The sequence below is a fragment of the Octopus bimaculoides genome, chromosome 23 (assembly GCF_046866305.1).
Source record: "Octopus bimaculoides isolate indiv1 chromosome 23, ASM4686630v1, whole genome shotgun sequence".
In the NCBI taxonomy this organism is placed as follows: Eukaryota; Metazoa; Mollusca; class Cephalopoda; order Octopoda; family Octopodidae; genus Octopus; species Octopus bimaculoides.
In genome coordinates, this window is record NC_142950.1 from 25,266,820 (window position 1) to 25,288,244 (window position 21,425).

Sequence of the window (21,425 nt, forward strand, 5' to 3'; positions counted from 1 at the left end):
TATATATATATATATATATATATATATATATGTATGTATGTGTGTGTATGTTTGTCCTCCCAACATCACTTGACAACTGATGGTGGTGTGTTTACGTCACCGTAACTTAGCGGTTCGGCAAAAAGAGTCCGATAGAATAAGTACTAGGCTTACAAAGAATAAGTCCTGGGGTCGATTTGCTCGACTGAAGGCGGTGCTCCAGCATGGCCGCAGTCAAATGACTGAAACAAGTAAAAGAGTAATTATAAAGATAGGATGATTGAAACTTACGATCAGAAGGACGATAATCTGTACAGAGCTGCTTCAGTAATTCTGTGGTGGGTTGTGGCACTTCTCTCATTAGGATTTTACCATATTTTTTCATGTTTTCTTCAGCCTAAAATAACAATAATTCTTTCTGTTATAGATACATGACATGAAATTTTGGTGGAGAGAGAGAGAGAGCTGGTTGGTTATATTGACCCCAGTACTCAACTGGTACTTATTTTACCAACCCTGAAAGAATGAAGGAAAAGTTGACCTTGGCAGAATTTGAACTCAGAACATAAAGCCAGAAGAAATTCCACTAAGCATCTTGTCCAGCATGTTAACGATACTACCAGCATCCTGCTTAAAAATGATAATAATAATCCTTTCTACTATAGGCAGAAGGTCTGAAATTTTGGGGAGGGGGCTAGTCAATTACATCGACCTCAGGGATCAACAGGTCCTTATTTTATGGACCCTGATAGGATGAAAGGTAAAGTCGACTCTAGCAGAATTTGAACTCAGAGTGTAAAGACAGATAAAATACTGCTTAGTATTTTCCCTGGTGTGCTAAATGATTTGCCAGCTTGCCTTCTTAATAATAATAATAATAATAATAATAATAATAATAATAATCCTTTCTACTCTAGGCACAAGGCCTGAAATTTTTGAGGTGGGGACCAGTCGATTACATCGACTCCAGTGCATAACTAGTACTTAATTTATTGACCCTGAAAAGATGAAAGGCAAAGTTGACCTCAGTGGAATTTGAACTCAGAACGTAAAGATGGATGAAATGCTGCTAAGCATTTTGTCTGGCGTCCAACCCATGCTAGCATGGAAAGCAGACGTTAAACGATGATGATGATGATGATGCTAATGATTCTGCCAGCTCACTGTCTTAATAATAATGATGATGATGATGATGATTTCTCACATCAGTACAGAGCTACAAGTTGTAGGAAAGCCATCATCATCATCATCATCATCGTTTAACGTCCGCTTTCCATGCTAGCATGGGTTGGACGATTTGACTGAGGACTGGCGAACCAAATGGCTACAGCAGGCTCCAATCTGATTTGGCATGATTTCTACTGCTGGATGCCCTTCCTAATGCCAACCACTCCGAGAGTGTAGTGGGTGCTTTTACATGACACCGGCACGAAGGCCAGTCAGGTGGTACTGGCAAAAAAATTTCATCGATCCACTGCATTGTTGGCTTGGCTCTATTTGAGATAAGCCATTAGAATGAAAACCAAAACTGAGGTTGAAGAAGAAAAAAAAGGAGATAGGAAAAAAAATCTGTAACAGTGAAAAGATATAAAGACAAATCTAGTTTGCTAATAATATTAATTATAATCATTATTAATAACTTATATTAAATAGTAATACTAATGGTTAATTCACTGAAGATGAAAGGAGACAAGATTTATCATCATCATTGTTTAACATCTGTCTTCCATGCATGCATGGGTAGAACGGTTGACAGGAGCCGGCCAGGAAGAAAACTACCTTAGACTACTGTCTGTTTTGGCAGGGTTTTTACAGCTGGATGCCCTTCCTGACACCAACCACTCAGCAGAGTGGACTTAGTGCTCTTTTTATGCGGCACTAGCACAGGCAAGGTTGGTTTTGGTATGGTTTTTACAGCTGGATGCCCTTCCAAATGCCAACCACTTTAGTGTGGACTGGATGCTTTTTACGTGGTACCAGCACTGACAGGGTCACCAAGTAACTCGCAAGATAAGGAATTATGAGAGGGGCAGGGGCATTTGAGGAAGGGAACTTGTATCAGAGGATGAAAGGTTAGTGTGACAGAGAGACAGTGAGGTAGGAAACAGGTGTCTTGCTATAATGGAAGGGGTGCAAAAATGATAGCTTAATTACCTCTGCAAAGCTAAGTTTGCCAATGTACTCCAGTGCTTTCTTGAAATCTTTGATATCTTCCAATTGGATTTTCAGGTACCATTTGTGGATGTTGTATTTATCAGCCAGAAATAAGGCATGTTCATAATAACCAGCCTGTCGACACACTTTGATGGCAGTTTCAACATCAAAGTCAACTTCCCTGTCTTTTGTCTGCAAACAAAAAGAAAAGCTTTGGTTTAATTGTCGATTTTGTAGTTGTAGTAGTATAATCCCCAGATCAACTCAGAATGAACAGACATTCCCCCTGTGACCATCCCATATTTTTGTATGTCTAAAAGCTATACTATCCAATATAGTCATTCCCCTGCCTTTTTAAAGATGTTTTTGTGTCATTTGAGAGAAATTCAGTTACTATTTCTAACACCTCTGGTAACCCCACACATTCTCAAACTGTCATTGTAGTTCCTGATCAACTCTACATAAGTAAACCGTCCATTCATGTTCTGTAGATAGACAAATGTAGATGCATCTTTAAGATTCATCAGTCTTTTAAACAAAGGGTTTATTTCTTTATTATGGAATCATGCAGATGAGATAAAATTCTCTGGACAAGCTGAGCTTCTATGTATTCCGAATAAGGTCTAATCCTTTAGCATTCAAACCAGCCAAAATATTTTACCTGTTTTATGTTCAAACCAGCCAGATCTAGCCTCTCTCACACCTACTCTATGATGTCATTCTAAAAATAATCATTGAGATCCCAAAGCTATGAGAATAGTGCAGGATTAATTCAGAACAACATGAATAAACAAGCATTATATTTGAAAGAGTACTTCAAATGCTAAAGGATTAATTGATGTTGTTATAGTTCTTAACAAGTTCTGCTGAGTACATCTAATACCAGAAGTATTTCAGCAATGATATAATGTATCTAAGATTACATTAGCTTACATTAATATGTCCTTGTTTTTAAGATGATAGTATGTGATGAGACCTATTTGGTAGCTATTTCTAACAGTTTAAGCAACAACTTAGTGGCTCCTTTAGTAGACCCCATGTTGAAGAAGAAAAAGACACAGAAGTACCACCACCACCACCACCATCATCAAGAGTGCTCTAGCTATCAAAAGCTATTGATATCTTGCATTCATGAGATGTTGGAGTAATAGTCTATGAAGCTCCACTCTGCAGCTCATTTTAACGGAGTGAAGTGGAACATCATGAAATGAAGTGCTTTGCCCATAGGCACAACGTACTATTTAGTCTGGGAATGGAACCTACGAGCCTTTGATTGAGAAGTCTAATAACTTAACTACTAGGCTATCATCCCTTTTTTCATTATGGAGCCAGCTAACTAAAATATCTCTTAAAGCCCAAAGTACTCATCATAAGGTCCAGTATCTATCTGCTTTTTATTAATTAGTTATCAATTACTTAGAACCAATCTAAGTAACATGTCCAGTATCTCAGATACACCCATGTTGATACTGTTCATGTTTAGCCCAAGGTCAGTCCTGTCTAAGCAGACCTATGATCAAAAATGTTCAATTATGACCATCTTGTCTTTTTAAGTCTGAGTCTACATTATCAAATGTTTTCTTTTCAAAGATAGTGGAGTGTAATTTGAGAAAGATTTGGCCATTTCAGGCTCAGATATTTATTCATATAAAAATGTCTGTGTCGAATTTCTGCATTGAATCAGTAATTTAGTTATATCTATCCAATACTGAATATGAGGGAAGTTTCTAAACTTGAGATTTAAAAACATGTCACCCCTATTCTAAAATCATCCTGATGATTTAATGCCTGTTTTTCCGTGCTGGTATGGGTTGGATGACTTAATAGGAACTGGCAAAGCCAAGGGCCACACAAGGTTCCATAGTCTGTTTTGGCTTGGTTTCTACAGCTGGATGCCTTTTCTAACACCAACCACTTTACAGAGTTTACTGGGTGCTTTTTACCTGACACCAGCACCCATTGTAGGTATTAAGCAATTATGTAGAACAGTCCTCACAACCTTTTTTTCTCTTGTGGTACACTTATATTCTTTTCAAAATTCGGTGGAACACCTGAACTAAAAAATATAACTAAAAGTATCGGGAAAGAAATTATATTCAGGTTACACTGCAGCACACCTAGCTTCGTCTCATGGCACACCAGTGTGCCGCGGCATACCGGTTGTGGAGCAGTGATGTAGAAGGAACTTTAGAGACATATTGAACAGGTGCAGGAGTGGCTGTGTGGTAAGTAGCTCGTTTACCAACCACATGGTTCAGGGTTCAGTCCCACTGCGTGGCACCTTGGGCAAGTGTCTTCTACTATAGCCTCGGGCTGACCAAAGCCTAGTGAGTGGATTTGGTAGACGGAAACTGAAAGAAGCCTGTCGTATATATGTATATATATATATATATGTATGTGTGTATGTGTTTGTGTGTTTGTCCCCACAACATTGCTTGACAACCGATGCTGGTGTGTTTACGTCCCCATAACTTAGCGGTTTGGCAAAAGAGACCGATAGAATAAGTACTAGGCTTACAAAGAATAAGTCCTGGGGTCGATTTGCTCGACTAAGGTGGTGCTCCAGCATGGCCGCAGTCAAATGACTGAAACAAGTAAAAGAGTAAAAGAGGTTGAGCTCTGTTACTGCTTCTTTCTAATGACTTTACCTTAATGAATTTATCAAGTTCTGACACATCTTTTAATCGAGTGTAGCAGTTTAATAGAAGTGTAGTGTGTTCTTCAGTGGCCAGAGTCTGTTTGTGTAAGGCTTGGAGATATCGAGTAAGATTGTGGATTCTTTGAGCATCCAAAAACTGAAATGAAAAAAAAAAAAAAAAGAATAAAAATATAATTAAATAATCAAATACAATAAGATAATAAACATAATGGTAACTCAAAGAGAAAGGTTGAATTCTATTTGTCAATTTAACTCCCAAAGAATTTGAAACTATAGCAGTTTCAAAGTAAAAGCATACAGTAAATCCTCGAGTAGAATCCGCATTCCCCCCCCCCCCCCCCCAAATTTAAAGGTCAAAATCCCTAGTGCATACTATACACGAGGTTAAAAATGAGAAATATTTTCTATTTGCTGTCCGGCAATGTTTATTCAGACACATTTTGTGATGTCAGGCTTGTAACTGATAGTGATAAATACGTAAAGGCAATTTACTTAATATTTATTTTTCACTGACGTTATTACTGTTATTTCTTTATTTTCTGCAAACAAAGTGCACAAAAAAGCTACACGTTTGCATTATGTTATATATACAATAATAATAAAGGACATTACCGTATATATATGTTTACAAACCAAGGACATTATATAGACCTCCTTGACTCAAGTTAGAAAAGGGGTGCATATTATACACAAGGTTTAGGTTTTTCAGAGGTACAGCCCCCTAAAAATGCCTTGCGTATTATACTCAAGGGTGCACTATACTCGAAGATTTACAGTATGTACACAGCAAAAGGTCAAACTCACTCCCTACTCAATGTCCACTTCCAATTTTTAATTAACAGAGATTTCGAAATTACCTCCCTTGCCCCCCCCCCCGCCAAATTAATCATTATAATAAATGAATTAAATTTTTTTCTTTACAAATTGTACAACTTAAAATCGATTAAATATATTTTTTGTCTAGTACATTAAATATTAACCTCCACCCCATAACAATATGTTCATCATGCCAGTGTCGTCCTTTGATAATTCCAGTCTCAATGTGGTGCTTATAATTTGCATAAAGAAATCTTTCCAGATAACGCTGTACAACAAATATTTTTTTTTGTGTGTGTCTTTGGTTAGTAAGTGTTTTTTCCTATTTGTTTCTGTCTAGAAATCAAAGGAAATGACTACTATCCCCTTCAAACTTTGCTTTTGTCACCTGGACATCAATGTTTTGAAACTGACCTATATTATCCATAACATTTCAGACAGATTCAGTGCCGAGTTGCTGAAGCAGAAATATCATTATAGCAAATATTCTGCTCAATACTACAGATTTGCTTGTCATTTGCTTGACCTTAACCGCCTGAGCATGTCTCTTCGTGGCTTTCATTATGTGTATCTTTGATCATGAACAGAAGTAGTGGGGGAACGTCATAGCCATGTGTTGAGAGGGATTCTTTAGCATTGGAATAAATGTAACAGAAGTAAAGTTTGAAGGAAATATTAGCCAGTTTTCATACTTTCTAGGGGTAAGCAAATACAAAATAACAATTGCTACCAACAACAAAAACCGTGTTACACAGTATAATTCATTCATAACATAATAGTGGAAAGCCACAAACCTTTCTTATTACATATGAAGCTTCCAGTTTACCAATAGTTTTAATATATTGCTCAATAGCTCCATCGTGGTCTCCTTTACTGTATAAATGATCTCCATACTGTGTGAAGATATCTATCAATCCACCTTGGTCATAATGTTGGCTTTTTGCTAGACTGCAGAAGATTGAAAAAAAAAAAGTTTAGAAATATAATCAACTGGAATTCCAGTCAGACACTATCACAACTCTAATTTCATCTAATGAGAATGTTTCTATTTGAAATTTAAAAGTAAGAAATTTAAAAAAAAAAAAAAGGTGGGGGTGTAAACAGAAAATTTAGAGCAGTGGAATTATGAATTTAATGTGTTTCTGAAGGCTATTCATCACCTGAAATATTCATAAACCAAAACTGTTTTTCCCACAGGAAGGCATAGCAAATTTGAGAGGGATGTGCAGTGAGCTAAAGCTAGCCAGCAACTGAAGCTCTCCTGCTGATACACCTAGCTTGTCGCCAACCATTCTTGTTGGGCTGTGTTTGTTACCCCAAGACATTTTCATCATCATCATTTAACATCCGTTTTTCATGCTGGCATAGGCTGGATGGTTTGACTGGAGCTGGTAAGGCCAGAGGCTGCACCAGGCTCCATTATCTGTTCTGGTATGGTTTCTATGGCTGGATGCCCTTCCTAGTGCATGCACACACACACACACACACACACAGCTATGTCATGCTAATAATAAAAACAAGAAAATATAAATTTTACAAAAGAAAGCAAAATCCTACTTACTTGATAGCTATATTGTAAAGGTTCTTACGAAATAAAATATCTAATTTAGTTTGTGTATCTTTCTCAATCAGTTGATAAAACTGTAAATAAATAGAACAATTAAATTAAATATAACGATCTGAAAATATCAGATAATTTGGCATTCATTTAAACCAATGATTCTCATCTGAGCTCTTCTTGGCCCGGGGGGGGGGGGGATTTTGTCATCAAAATTTACATACAATAAATTGGCTATACACAAAATAATTTAACAATTATTTTATACAATTCCTTATAATATTTAATTATAAGATATATAATATGATTTCTTAAACATCAAATGGTTATTAGGGTCCATCTGAGTGAAACAGGAATCAAATTAGGGTCCATAGGTAAAGAAAATGGTTGAAGACGTCTGATTTAATCCTTTAGCATTCAGATTATTCTATCAATTGTTGGCGCTTCGTCGCTTACGACGACGAGCGTTCCAGTTGATCCGATCAATGGAACAGCCTGCTCATGAAATTAACGTGCAAGTGGCTGAGCACTCCACAGACACGTGTACCTTTGACGTAGTTCTCAGGGATATTCAGCGTGACACAGTGTGACGTGACAAGGCTGACCTTTTGAATTACAGGCACAACAGAAACAGGAAGTAAGAGTGAGAGAAAGTTGTGGTGAAAGAGTACAGCAGGGTTCGCCACCATCCCCTGCTGGAGCCACGTGGAGCTTTGGGTGTTTTCACTCAATAAACACTCACAACGCCCGGTCTGGGAATCGAAACCGCGATCCTATGACCGCGAGTCCACTGCCTTAACCACTGGGCCATTGCGCCTCCTATTCTATCAAATGTATTGCTTATATATACCAAATGCATTGCTCATTGACATTGTTTTGAATTAATCATATAGTGTCTATTACAGATTTCAGATTTTGATGAAGTAACTTGATTTTTAGAATGAAACTGTAGGGTAGATGTGAAGGGCTAAATCTGGCCAGTTTGAACATGAAATAGGCGGAATATTTTGGCCCGATATGGCCAGTTTAAATGCTAAAGGGTTAAATCATCATCATCATCATCACCATCCTTTAATGTCTGACTTCTGTGCTTGTATGGACTGGACAATTTGATAGTCCAATCACAGGTCCGATGATTGCATCATGCTCCAATTCTTTGGAATGATTTCTATGAATGGCCTCCAAATGCCAACCACTTTCAGAGTGTACTGGGAGCTATTTTCATGGTGCCAGCACAATGAAGTCACCATTCAACTAGCAAGACTAAGCATATCTTGATATAAGCTACTTTCTGAGAAAATCCTGTCTGACCACCATACTAACATGCAAAGTAGGTAGAAAAAACGATGAGAATGAAAAAAAAGGAGAAAAAGAATATTAGGACAAAATTGTAGACATATTTCAATATGGTATATTTTGATATTCTACTCACCCTTTTGTCCCCAGCTAAAATGAATATTGAACCCCATTCATAGACAATATCAATAATTTCAGGGAAAGGTCCAACGAAAGCTATGAATTTATTTTGGATGTCATAAATGGTTACAATATTCATCTCAAGACCATCGTTACTCCTGAAATGAAAAGAGGAATATAAATGTAATAATAATAATAATTTGTAGAGTTCATTCAATTAAAACATATCCTTTTACTGTAAAACGTATGTAGGTGACTAGGGAAGTAGATTGTTTAGAAGCTCAATTTGAAAACAAACTCAGTGAGCCAGGCAGCATTGCTTGAAGTCAATTGCAGTCTTAATGTAGACCCTGGCCTGAAAAATTACTGTGGACTCCCAATTTACTATATTGCATCTGCGGACCCTGCAAAAATCATAAATGGACCCTGGTTGAGAACCCCTGATCAAGATGTATGATATATATCATAATTTACATCCATGATATATGTGTGTGTGTGTGTGTGTGTGTGTGTGTGTGCACGCATGCGCATGAGGGTTGGCAACAGGAAAGGCATCTGACTGTAGAAAATCTGCATCGACAAATTCTGTCTACCCACACAAGCATGGGAAAAGTGGATGTGAAATGATGATGGTGATGATGACGCTTACCACCCAGATGGTTTGGGTTCAGTCCAGCATTGTGGTATCTTGGGCAAATGCCCCAGATTGACTGAAGCCTTGTGAGTGGATTTGGTAGCTGGAAACTGAAAGAAAGTAGTCTACCATATCTGTATCCATATTTCTCTGAATACACGGATGTGAGTGTCTGTCTGTGTGTGTTGAGAGGCATTTATTTGGTATTCATTTCTTCTCTCTTTCTTTGGCATACATTGACAAGATCTCAAAAACCTGATGGAGATTCTCAGGCAATAATGAGAATGTGTAAGGTGAAGAAAGTCAGTCAATGTGTCAAACACATCCTGGACAACGCGAATAGTAAAGACAGATGAAGGACTAGCAGGGAAGAATTCAGTGTTGCTTTGAAGATTAAAAACTTCGCAGAAGAAATAACATAAGGTTGGGATTGAGATGTGTAGAAGGTTGTTGTGTTGCATGCCAGTCTAAATCCCCTTAACCCTTGGATTAGATGATAGCCAACCACAGATAAACTATCCAGAAATCTTAGTAGCTATTTCCTTTTAGCTAAAGGAACTAAGGGGCAATAAAATTAACTGTCCTACACTAAGCCAGAAACTTACATTCCTGGATGTTAAATTGAAGGCAAATTAATACATTATCCATTGGGCCATTTAACTTTTGTAAATAAAGAACAACAATAGAGAGAAAAAATACCAACAAAATTATTAGAGAGGAAAGTTCACTTACATTGGTGGCAAAGAACGTTTCTCACGTCGAACTGTGATTAAATATCCTCGGAACCAAACAAGCATCAGTTTTTCTCCTTCCAGTGCAAGACAAGGACCTCGGCCATCAGGTTGATAGAAATACACAACCTACAAATAATGCATATATATGTATGAAAAAGAATTCGTGGCTGTGTGGTAAGAAGCTGGCTTCCCAACCACATGGTTCTGGGTTCACTCTCACTGTGTGGTACCTTGGGCATGTGTCTTCTAAAATAGCCTTGGGCTGACCAAAGCCTTGTGAGTGGATTCGGTAGCTGGAAACTGAAAGAAGCAGTTTGTAGAAGGTATAAAAAACAACTTTCAGGAACAATAGTGGTTTATTGACGTAGAAGGTTGTAAGGGGAGTTGATTCCACACGGAAAATCGTGGGGTGTGTTTTTTCTGGTAAAAAGCATGGGAGTGTACTTGTAAAAATTTACCTAGTTAGGTACACTCTAGAGGCCCCAATATCGATTTTTAAAAAATCTAAGTAGCCTATATTTGGGACTGGGATATGAAGCAGCTGTGTATAAAATTCTAAAGAAATTGGATGAAAGATGTAGAAATTATTGAAGTACATTAAATTTTTGTACACACACAGAGAAATCTTCAATTTTATATATATAAGATATGTGTGTGTGTGTGTGTGTGTGAGTGTATGTCTTTGTGTTTGGTCCCCACCACTGCTTGACAACCAGTGTTGGTGTGTTTATGTCCCTGTAACTTAGTTCGGCAGAAGAGACCAATAGAATAAGTATCAGGCTTAAAAAATAATAAGTACTGGGGTTGATTCATTTGACTAAAAATTCAAGGCGGTGCTCCAGCATGACCGCAGTCAAATGACTGAAACAAATAAACAAATATACATTGTAGTTTAGTCAGCCAGTGGTTGGTGCACATGATATTCATAGACCCTCAGATAAAAGTAAGTAGCCTAAAAATTAATTATTTATTCATTCACACACATGGCATCAAAATGATGGTATCCAATAGGCAACTGATGAGAGAAGCTCCCCGGTTTTGTTAAATATATTACTGTGTCTCTGCACAAACATACAATCTACACATAAGCACAAAAACACAAAGGAAACTATAAAAAAAAAAAAAAAACGTACATCGGATCTTCCAAGCACAAGCTGATTGTCCTGTGTCACACCACTCATAACAGAACACCGAGCTTTACAGCCAAATTGGTCAAGAATTATCTAGAAAGAAAAAGAAACAATTATACAACACATATGTATATATAATTATTTAGTGGACACAATATATGTTTTTATGTGCTACTATTAGTTTCATGTGATGAGAACATGCCTAGCTGTTTTTTTAACATGTTTGGTGTCCTAGCACAATCATCAGGCACTGCCCCCATGGCATAATGAACTAAAAATGAAATGACAGAAAAAGTGAGAAAAGGCAAGATGGAAATGTGTGTGTGTGTATATATATAAAAGGTGGAAGGTTGAAAAACCAGAAAATGAAATCATATGTATGTGTGTGTGTGTGTGTGTATCAAGGGTTGAACAGACAGAACACAAGGAGAAAAAGTTAGACAAAAGCAGAGCAAATGGGAAACTAGACAAAGACTTAATGGACAGGGAAATATAGACAAAGACATGATACACGGAATATTCGCAGCTGAGTTTTCTTTGTCAGTCAACGACCCAAAATATCATAGTGGTTTCATATCATTATCATTGAGACCACTCAATCTTGGAGGTGCCAGTGCAGAAACAAACAAAATATATAAATACAACAGAGAGTAGTATAAAACATGGATTCAGAGAATCATATGGCTATAATAATAAGCTCCTCTTATGGAACTGGTTATCAGTTCACATAGTAATTACAAAGTAGTGTAATGTAAAGTGTTCATGTAACTGAAAATCTAGAAAATCTGAGTGATAAAATTATTCCGTGAGGAGTATATAAAAACCTAGTCAGGAGGTGAATATATCTAACCATACAACTTCTATAGGGTTACAGCTGTTTCACAACCTTGTTCACATAATATTAATTTGAGTAAACAGGAAATCATGTGTAATATGTATGCTCAGCATCACACAATACAATTGTATATTCACAAATTAATGCAAATAAAAAAGGCTTGCTCATCAGATCACCAGAACACCACAGTTACACCAACTCTAAACATACACACAAAATTCACTCTTTATATATATAATGTATGGAAAGCAGGAAATGGACAAAATTACATTGATTTGGTTAGTAAAAGGTCAACATCACAGTAAAGATATGTGTTGCCATTGCTCTTTTCTACTCTAGGTACAAGGCTTGAAATTTTTGGGGAGGAGGCCAGTCGATTAGATCGACCCCCAGTATGTAACTGGCACTTAATTTATCAACCCCAAAAGGATGAAAGGCAAAGACGACCTGGACAGAATTTGAACTCAGAATGTAAAGACAGATGAAATACCATTAAGCATTTCTCCCGGCGTGCTAATGTTTCTTATTTCTTTATTGCCCACAAGGGGCTAAACATAGAGGAGACAAACAAGGGCAGACAAACGGATTAAGTCGATTATATCGACCCCAGTGCGTAACTGATACTTATTTAATCGACCCCGAAAGGATGAATGGCAAAGTCGACCTTGGTGGAATTTGAACTCAGAACGTAGTGGCAGACGAAATACTGCTAAGCATTTTGCCCACTGCCTTATGTGCTGCCATTGTTACAGAAAAAATTTTCTACACATAAACACCTTGATATTGATTAAGTACTATATAATAAATTAAAGAATTCACCATTTTGATTTAAATGAGGTAACTAGATAAAAATAAAATAACAAAAATGTATAAAAAATATAAGAAAACAATATAGCAAATTTTTTTACCAAATTAATTACAGAGATAGGCACAGACATGGCTGGGCATTAAGAAGTTTGCTTCCCAGTCACATGGTTCTGGGTTCAGTCCCACTGTGTGACATCTTGGGGAAGTGTCTTTTACTATAGCCTTGAGCTGACCAAAGGCTTATGAGTGGATTTGGTAGATGGAAACTGAAAGATGTCCACTGTGTGTGTGTGTGTGTATATATATATATATATATATATATATATATATATATATATATATATATATATATATATATATATATATACATATATACATGTCTGCATATGTGTTTGCCCCCATCATTGCTTGACAAGACAGGGATCTCTCGACTGAGAGAGGGATGTAGAGGATGTGCCTGTAGATATGGATGACTTTTACCTAGCCTGATGTGTCTTCTCAAGCACATATTGGTTAACATATTGGTCAATATAATCTGAGGCACATAAAACTTAAAAAAAGACAAGATGGTCATGGTTGGAATACTTTCCATAATAGGTTCACTCAAACAGAGCAGACCTGGGATTAAACAACAACAACAGAACTTACCCTCTGATCCTTACTGGTGATGCTTATGGATACGACACTGGTTTCAGTGACCACAAACAAAATTATGTTCTTTCCTGATATACGAAAACCTAGTCCTGTGATTGGTCGTTGGTTTTCATAAACAACACGAAACTTGCTGTGCCTGAAAATGTCAAAGGAAACGAGTGACTTAACAACACGTAATGGCCTGAATTTATGAGGATGAAGTCAGTCATTTATATCAGTCCCAGTACTTGACTGGTATTTTTATTTTATCAAGCTTGAAAAGATGACAGGCAAAGTTGATTTAAGTGAGATTTGAACCCATCATCATCATCACCATCGTCGTTTGACGTCCGGTTTCCATGCTAGCATGGGTTGGACGATTTGACTGAGGACTGGTGAAACCGGATGGCAACACCAGGCTCCAATCTGATCTGGCAGAGTTTCTACAGCTGGATGCCCTTCCTAACGCCAACCACTCAGAGAGTGTAGTGGGTGCTTTTACGTGCCACCGGCACGAAGGCCAGTCAGGCGGTACTGGCAACGGTCACGCTCGAAATAGTGTATTTTATGTGCCACCCGCACAAGAGCCAGTCCAGGGGCACTGGCAAGGATCTCGCTCAAAAATCCTTACACATGCTACGGGCACAAGTGCCAGAAAGGCGACGCTGGGCACAGGTGCCAAGAAATACCAAATAATAATTATTAACATAGACACAAGGATAGAAGCTTGAGGGAAGAAGTTAATTGATTAAATCAATTCCAGTACTTGACTGGCACTTTATTTTATTGATCCTAGAGGAATGAAAGACAAAGCTCCACCATGGCCGGATTCAAACTCAAAAATGAGTTTGTGGCACAAGGCCAGCAATTTTAAGGGGAGGGGGATTAGTTGATTTCAACTGCCCTTCTCTGATTTACAAACTTATATTTATAGGGGTCCAATCCACTCTTGCCATCTTTACCACTGTCACCTATCTTTTAATACACTCACTTGTGGACAGCACCTCCCTCTACATTCACACCATCATTGTTTAACATCTGGCTTCCATGCTGGCATGGGTTGGAAGGTTTGACAGGAGCCAGCCAGATAGACGACTATACCAGGCTACTGTGTGTGTTATTTCTTTACTACCCACAAGGGGCTACACACAGGGGACAATCAAGGACAGACAAACGGATTAAGTCAATTATATCGACCCCAGTGCGTAACTGGTACTTATTTAATCAACCCCGAAAGGACGAAAGGCAAAGTCGACCATGGCGGAATTTAAACCCAGAACATAGCAGCAAACAAAATAACGATAAGCATTTCGCCCGGCGTGCTAACGTTTCTGCCAGCTCAGGCTACTGTGTGTGTTTCAGCATGGTTTTTATGGCTGAATGCCCTTCTTAACACTAACAACCTCGCAAAATGGACTGGGTGCTTTTTATGTGGCATCAGCACAGGTGAGAACTTGAAAAAGTTGATGTGGGTACTGCTGGCAGAAAGACCTTAACCCTTTCAACTTTATCAGGTTGAAAGGTCTAAGGACAGAGACTTTTCTCTATTACAATACATATATAATACTAACTATACATAACCATAAAAGAAACAAACAATAGTTAGTGACTCTACAATTAATAATTCTAGAACTTTTTTTACAAACCGATCACGTGTGACATCTCCTTTATAAAGAACCACACTGCCACATTCAAATCCAATGGCCATCCAGTTGAGGTTTTCATGGACTGTCAAACAGGTTACCTGAAATTCATAAAATCTATAAGTTAACCAATTTTTAATAGATATTGAGAAAGTATATACTTAGGAAATACATGCTACATGATTCAATAATAGAGCAGATGCGTGCATAAACTCATGTACACATGACAGGCTTCTATACAATTTCAATTTTCAGCTACCAAATTCACTCACACGGCCTATGTAAATCTGAGGTTATAGTTAAGACATTTGTCCAATAATAATAATAATAATAAAAGAAAAAGCATTATATTATAATTGTTTTTCAAAATAACATTAAAAAATTCTAAATAAAAGGAACATCAGAAATTATAACAAAGTGACTTACATGTGAAGGTTTATTTCCAGGAATAGCTCGAGCAATTCTTGTACATAATGGAATACCTCGATCCATCTAAAGAAAGACAAAAATGTTTATTGAGTTAAATTAAAAAATGATTTTTTTTTATTACTTATTCAGAAGAGGACAGGGAAGTGTTCTTGATCTTTTTGGAGCACCTTCATGACAAAGTGGGTGAGAAAATGGCAAAAGAAACTATGACATATGGGTTGTCCTAGACCAGTGCCCTACAACTGCTGTGCTGCAGTGTAACCTGAATATAATTTTTTCCCCTATACAATTAGCTATATCTTTAGTTCAGGTGTGCAGCCAAATTTTGAAAAGAATATAAATGTACCACAAGTGAAAGAAGGTTGCAGAACACTGTTCTAGACTAAACATTTGGCAGTGCTTACTTACTGCCAGGTGTCAGTAGAATCACTTTCTACTTTCACTCATAAATAAAGAAAGCTATTTATTTTGTAGTCATTTCTTGACTCAAATTTTTTTCTTTTAGTCACTGGAAAGCAATTATAACATGATACACACACACACACACACACACACACACAACTTTTCAGACATTATACCCCAGATGAAATTCTGTATATCACCATACTTTATTTTTTCAAAACTGAAAGACTGCTGCAATAAGTGTGAATCTGAGAGGGGAATATGTTGAATAAAATCATAATTAACTGATCCTCGTATATTTTCTTTTACCGAAAGCCAGGAACTTTTTAGCCCCCCCACCCACCCCAACACCTCCTTGTTTATGTATGTTTATAAATACATATATTTTATATTCAACTTTACGATGAAAGTAAACAAACAAAGTTTGTTCTTTTTTAGAAGTGTTGAGATGTATTGTAAGAACAGAAATAAATTTATATCTCAAACGCGTGCTTTCAGTTTCTGCCTACTAAATCCACTCACAAGCTTTGGTTAGCCCAAGGCTATAGTAGAAGCCACTTGCCCAAGATGCCATGCAGTGGGATTGAACTCAGAATCATGTAGTTGGGAAGCAGGCTTCTTACCACACAATACTATTCATTAAATAAGTGCCTCAGCATGGCTGCAGTCTCAAGGCTGAAATATATAAAAGAATAAAAAGGATTTCTTTTCGCACTTACTTTATCGAGATTCCATACTTTAATAAGAGGATTGACCCCTTGTTCATCTTCCTGAAAATATAAAAGGGGTTTATATAAGACATTCACAAATTCCTTGGAGACAAACCTACCACATTTATTTAATTTTCCATAAGCCAACAAATAATCAGTTCAATCCCCTTCAAATTAAAGCCTGCTGTTTTGAAAAAGTGAGGAGACATTGGATAACACTGTGCTCCTAGATACACAATGCCTAAAAGAAGGGAGATAACTTGGGAAACGTAGTGCTAAATATGTAATGCCTGAGAAAAGAACAACAAAAATGGACAGTGTAATCCTAGATATACAATGCCTGAGAGAAAGACAGGATGGTCATAGCTGGAGTATCTTTGATCATCACATGTCTGCTGGTCTGTTGCAGCATTACTCATTTTCACCAACTGAGTGAACCAGAGCAACTGGTAATGAAGTGTTTTGCTCCAGAACACAACATATTGTCCCAGTCCAGGAATGGAAACCACGATTTTACAATCAAGAGTGCAATATCCTAACCATTTAGCCATATGCCTCCTGTTAGTTTTGTTTCATTTTGAAAAATAAAAATTTGTGTTATGGTTTATCATTGTTTATATTTTGAATTACATATATATGGGACTATCAAAATCTTTCAAGTGCTTAGGGCCTCCATGGGTCTTAAGCTGGCCCTATGACAGGGATTAAGTTCATGGCTGCTTCACTTTAATAATAATAATAATAATGAAATTATTGTATACAGTGCACAGGTGCACTACAACTTGTCAAAAGTGCACATAAAGCATGTGCAGTATTGTACAAATGCCTGGAAAGTGAACAGTGTATGAGTCACAGGTGACCAACTCTTACTTTTTCTCTGAAATCTACCTGTACCAAGATAAATTTGCTAAAAAAATACAAACACACATCTTACTCGTCAATATAATTATTATTGATTTGGTTTGAAACAGGCAAATTGGGAACTTACTCCAATGGAAATTAAAAGATTGTGTTGCTTCATCTGAAACAAGTGTGACACACGGATCTTGTAAGCTTCAAATTCAGTGATTTCCATTTTACGGTTGATAAAATGCAGGAATCCATTGTGGTCACCAATTATGATTTGTCCTCGACCACTGGCACAAGCAGATATATTAATATCCTTTTAAAACAAGAAGGTAAAGAGAACACAATATGTTAATTTAAAAAGAACTTTAAATATTGTTTTCTTAGTTACAAGGTCACAGTATTTAGAGGAAGGCCAGTATTTAACTGGTACTTTATTTTATGAATCCTGGACGAATGACAGGTAATGTTGACCTTTGTGAGATTTGAACTTAGAACAAAGATTCACAAGTATATACAACAGTGCATTTTGGAATAAAGGTCCTAGAGATTCTGCTCATCCATCATCCTTAATATGAAAGATTTCATATATAGGAGTGGCTGTGTGGTAAGTAGTTTGCTTACGAACCACATGGTTCCAGGTTCAGTCCCACTGCGTGGCACATTAGGCAAGTGTCTTCTACTATAGCCTCGGGCCGACCAAAGCCTTGTGAGTGGATTTGGTAGACGGAAACTGAAAGAAGGCCGTCGTATATATGTATATATATGTATGTGTGTGTATATGTTTGTATGTCTGTTTGTCCCCCCAACATCGCTTGACAACCAATGGTGGTGTGTTTACGTCCCCGTAACTTAGCGGTTCGGCAAAAGAGACTGATAAAATAAGTACTAGGCTTAGAAAAAATAAGTCCTGGAGTCAATTTACTCGACTAAAGGCGGTGCTCCAGCATGGCCACAGTCAAATGACTGAAACAAGTAAAAGAGAGATATTGATTTACAATAAGGCGGTAAGCTGGCTGAATCATTAGCATGCCAGGCCAAATGCGTAGCAACATTTTGTCTGTCTTTACGTTCTGATTTCAAATTCCGCTGAGGTCAACTTTGCCTTTCATCCTTTTGGGGTTGATAAAATAAGTACCAGTTTATCAATTCCTGGTCTTCTGCTAAAATATGAAACCAATATTAATTTACAATATAGCAAGCTGGTGACACATAAGCCACTATGATATAGATGTTAGTAAGTCTAAATGTCACCTAGAAAGTTGAATTATTGTAGAAGTCTCTATCTTCAGACAGAAATGAAATCAAAGAGATGATGGCCTGGGAACATACTCCTTCAAGTGATTCCTCATCTGGACCTGTCAAATTTTTAGAATTATCCAAACTTCATCAACAAATTCCACTTTATTTTTCAGATAATTAACTACATATTTTCTATAGATGAAAATAAAAAAAAAAAATATTACAACACTGTGTCAAACAGTCTAATATTCACTCATTTATTATTTTTACTTGTTTCAGCCACTAGACTGTGACCATGCTGGGGCACTGCTTTGAAGAATTTTGGTCAAACGAATCGACTCCAGTACTTATTTTTTTTAAAGCCTAGTACTTATTCAATTGCTAAGTTATGGGAACAAACACAAAGACACACAAATATTATATAGGAGTGGCTGTGTGGTAAGTAGCTTGCTTATGAACCACATGGTTCCAGGTTCAGTCCCACTGCGTGGCACCTTGGGCAAGTGTCTTCTACTATAGCCTCGCACCGACCAAGGCCTTGTGAGTGGATTTGGTAGACGGAAACTGAAAGAAGCCCGTCGTATATATGTATATATATATATTTATGTATGTTTGTGTGTCTGTGTTTGTCCCCCCCACCACTGTCACTTGACAACCGATGCTGGTGTGTTTACGTCTCCGTAACTTAGCGGTTCGGCAAAAGAGGCCGATAGAATAAGTACTAGGCTTACAAAGAATAAGTCCTGGGGTCGAGTTGCTCGACTAAAGGTGGTGCTCCAGCATGGCCGCAGTCAAATGACTGAAACAAGTAGAAGAGAATAAAAAAGAGTGTATATATATATATATATATATATATATATATATATATACATCTATATATATATATATATCTAACAAAACTGTCCGATGAATGGGAACGTGAAATTCAGAGTAACGGTTTTTTTGTTATATTTCTGCTGCTTTTAAATAAAGTATGTATATGTATATATATATATATATATATATATATATAAGAATTTAAGGAATGGAGAAAACGCATGTTGCGTTTTCTCCATTCCTTAAATTCTTAAATATACTCAAATACCCAAAATTTCAAGGAGTTCCTGCCTAAAAAACAGGAACTAAACCACAGTTATTTTGTGTCCTTTGCTACATTGGTGTCTATTAACCCATTTATTCTATCAGAAGAATTTTTATTCATTAAGATAGAAAAAATACACATAATTATATATATATATATATATATATATGTTGAGCTTCTTGCAGCTTCTGTCTATCAAATCTACTCACAAGGTTTTAGATGGCCCAAAGACACTAATCCATTAGGCACTTTACTGCTGGATGTAACAATTTTTCAGCTCTAAAAATGAGGTTAATAGTTAAAAAGATATGCAAACAAAGATACAAACAAAAACAAAAAGAAAGAAGAAAATGAGGTTAATAACTAGAAGTCACCAAGTTTCAGCAATACCAATTATTTTAATTTCTAAGTATTCTGTTTTTCACCCTTAAATTTCTTTACTAAACTATGTTTTTCTAAAGTTCATATGAGAACTAGCATTAAGCAAATGGGTGTAAGAAGGTGCGTTTGTTGTAAGCTACAATCAACTAACCTCTAAATTCTGAAGATATCCACCAAAAGAATATTTCAGTCAGAATGTGGATCCTAGTTTTTATCCTCATTTAATGTCTGTTTTCCAAACTGGTATGGGTTGGAAGGTTTGACTGGAGCTGGTAAGGCCAGGTGCCACACCAGGTTCCATTGTCTGTTCTGGCATGGTTTTCCATGGCTGCATGCATGGCTTTCCTAACACCAACCATTCCACAGACTGTACTGAGTGCTTTTTATGTGGCACCAACGCTAGTATCAATTCTGCTGTGGTGGATTGGTATATATATATTCTTTTACTTATTTCAGTCATTTGATTTTGGCCATGCTGGAGCACCACCTTGAGCTGAACAAACTGACCCCAGGACTTATTCTTTGTAAGCCTAGTACATAACCTATCAGGTCTTTTGGATAAAGTTTTCAGAAATAACCCAATAAGTTTACCATTAATTCCTTGAAATATTCATGTGTTCCACTAGTTACTAAATTTTCAAGCAATAATATATGCATGCACATATAGGCTCCTATGAGAGTATAAAATACTGTATTTCAAATAGCAATATACTATAATGTGGAATTCTTTGATTTTCTTCTCCGTGATTCTTGATCAAAATTTGTTGTTGTTGTTGTTGTTGTTGGCACTCCGTCGTTTACGACGTCGAGGGTTCTAGTTGATCCGATCAACGGAACAGCCTGCTAGTGAAATTAATGTGCAAGTGGCTGAGCACTCCACAGACACGTGTACCCTTAACGTAGTTCAGGGGATATTCAGCGTGACACAGAGTGTGACAAGGCTGACCCTTTGAAATACAGGCACAACAGAAACAGGAAGTAAGAGTGAGAGAAAGTTGTCGTGAAAGAGTACAGCAGGGTTTGCCACCATCCCCTGCCAGAGCCTCGTGAAGCTTTAGGTGTTTTTGGCTCAATAAACACTCACAACGCCCTGTCTGGGAATCGAAACCGCAATCCTATGACCGCGAGTCCGCTGCCCTAACCACTGGGCCAGTGTGCCTCCACTTGATCAAAATAAAGTAGCAAAAAAAACAAAAAGAGGGTGGAATTTATAAGCCTCTCACCTTTAATTTGTCAAATATTTCATTGGTATCTGGGTAGTAAGTGCTTTCTTTTTCAAAGAAATTAAATCGCCGCCACTGAAAATAGACAGATAACAAAGACATTGTGATAATTC

At 37.1% G+C, this 21,425-nt stretch overlaps 1 protein-coding gene across 3 annotated transcripts in view; it reads right to left on the bottom strand.

Annotated features, from left to right (window-relative positions):
- Positions 1-21,425, bottom strand: part of LOC106876510 (vacuolar protein sorting-associated protein 11 homolog) — a 55,809-nt gene that overhangs the window by 23,342 nt on the left and 11,042 nt on the right. For 2 of the 3 annotated variants that reach the window (XM_089340579.1, XM_089340578.1), the window contains exons 2-15: positions 21,313-21,387; positions 17,528-17,701; positions 16,549-16,599; positions 15,425-15,490; positions 15,002-15,099; positions 13,371-13,512; positions 11,084-11,173; positions 9,949-10,076; positions 8,599-8,740; positions 7,170-7,249; positions 6,403-6,556; positions 4,782-4,928; positions 2,134-2,325; positions 271-376 (exon numbers count right to left, since the gene is read on the bottom strand). In XM_089340579.1, the coding sequence (XP_089196705.1) occupies positions 271-376; positions 2,134-2,325; positions 4,782-4,928; positions 6,403-6,556; positions 7,170-7,249; positions 8,599-8,740; positions 9,949-10,076; positions 11,084-11,173; positions 13,371-13,512; positions 15,002-15,099; positions 15,425-15,490; positions 16,549-16,599; positions 17,528-17,701; positions 21,313-21,387 (1,645 nt within the window). Of the gene's footprint in view, positions 1-270; positions 377-2,133; positions 2,326-4,781; positions 4,929-6,402; positions 6,557-7,169; positions 7,250-8,598; positions 8,741-9,948; positions 10,077-11,083; positions 11,174-13,370; positions 13,513-15,001; positions 15,100-15,424; positions 15,491-16,548; positions 16,600-17,527; positions 17,702-21,312; positions 21,415-21,425 lie in introns of those variants that run through there. The other variant, XM_089340577.1, reaches the window with a different exon arrangement.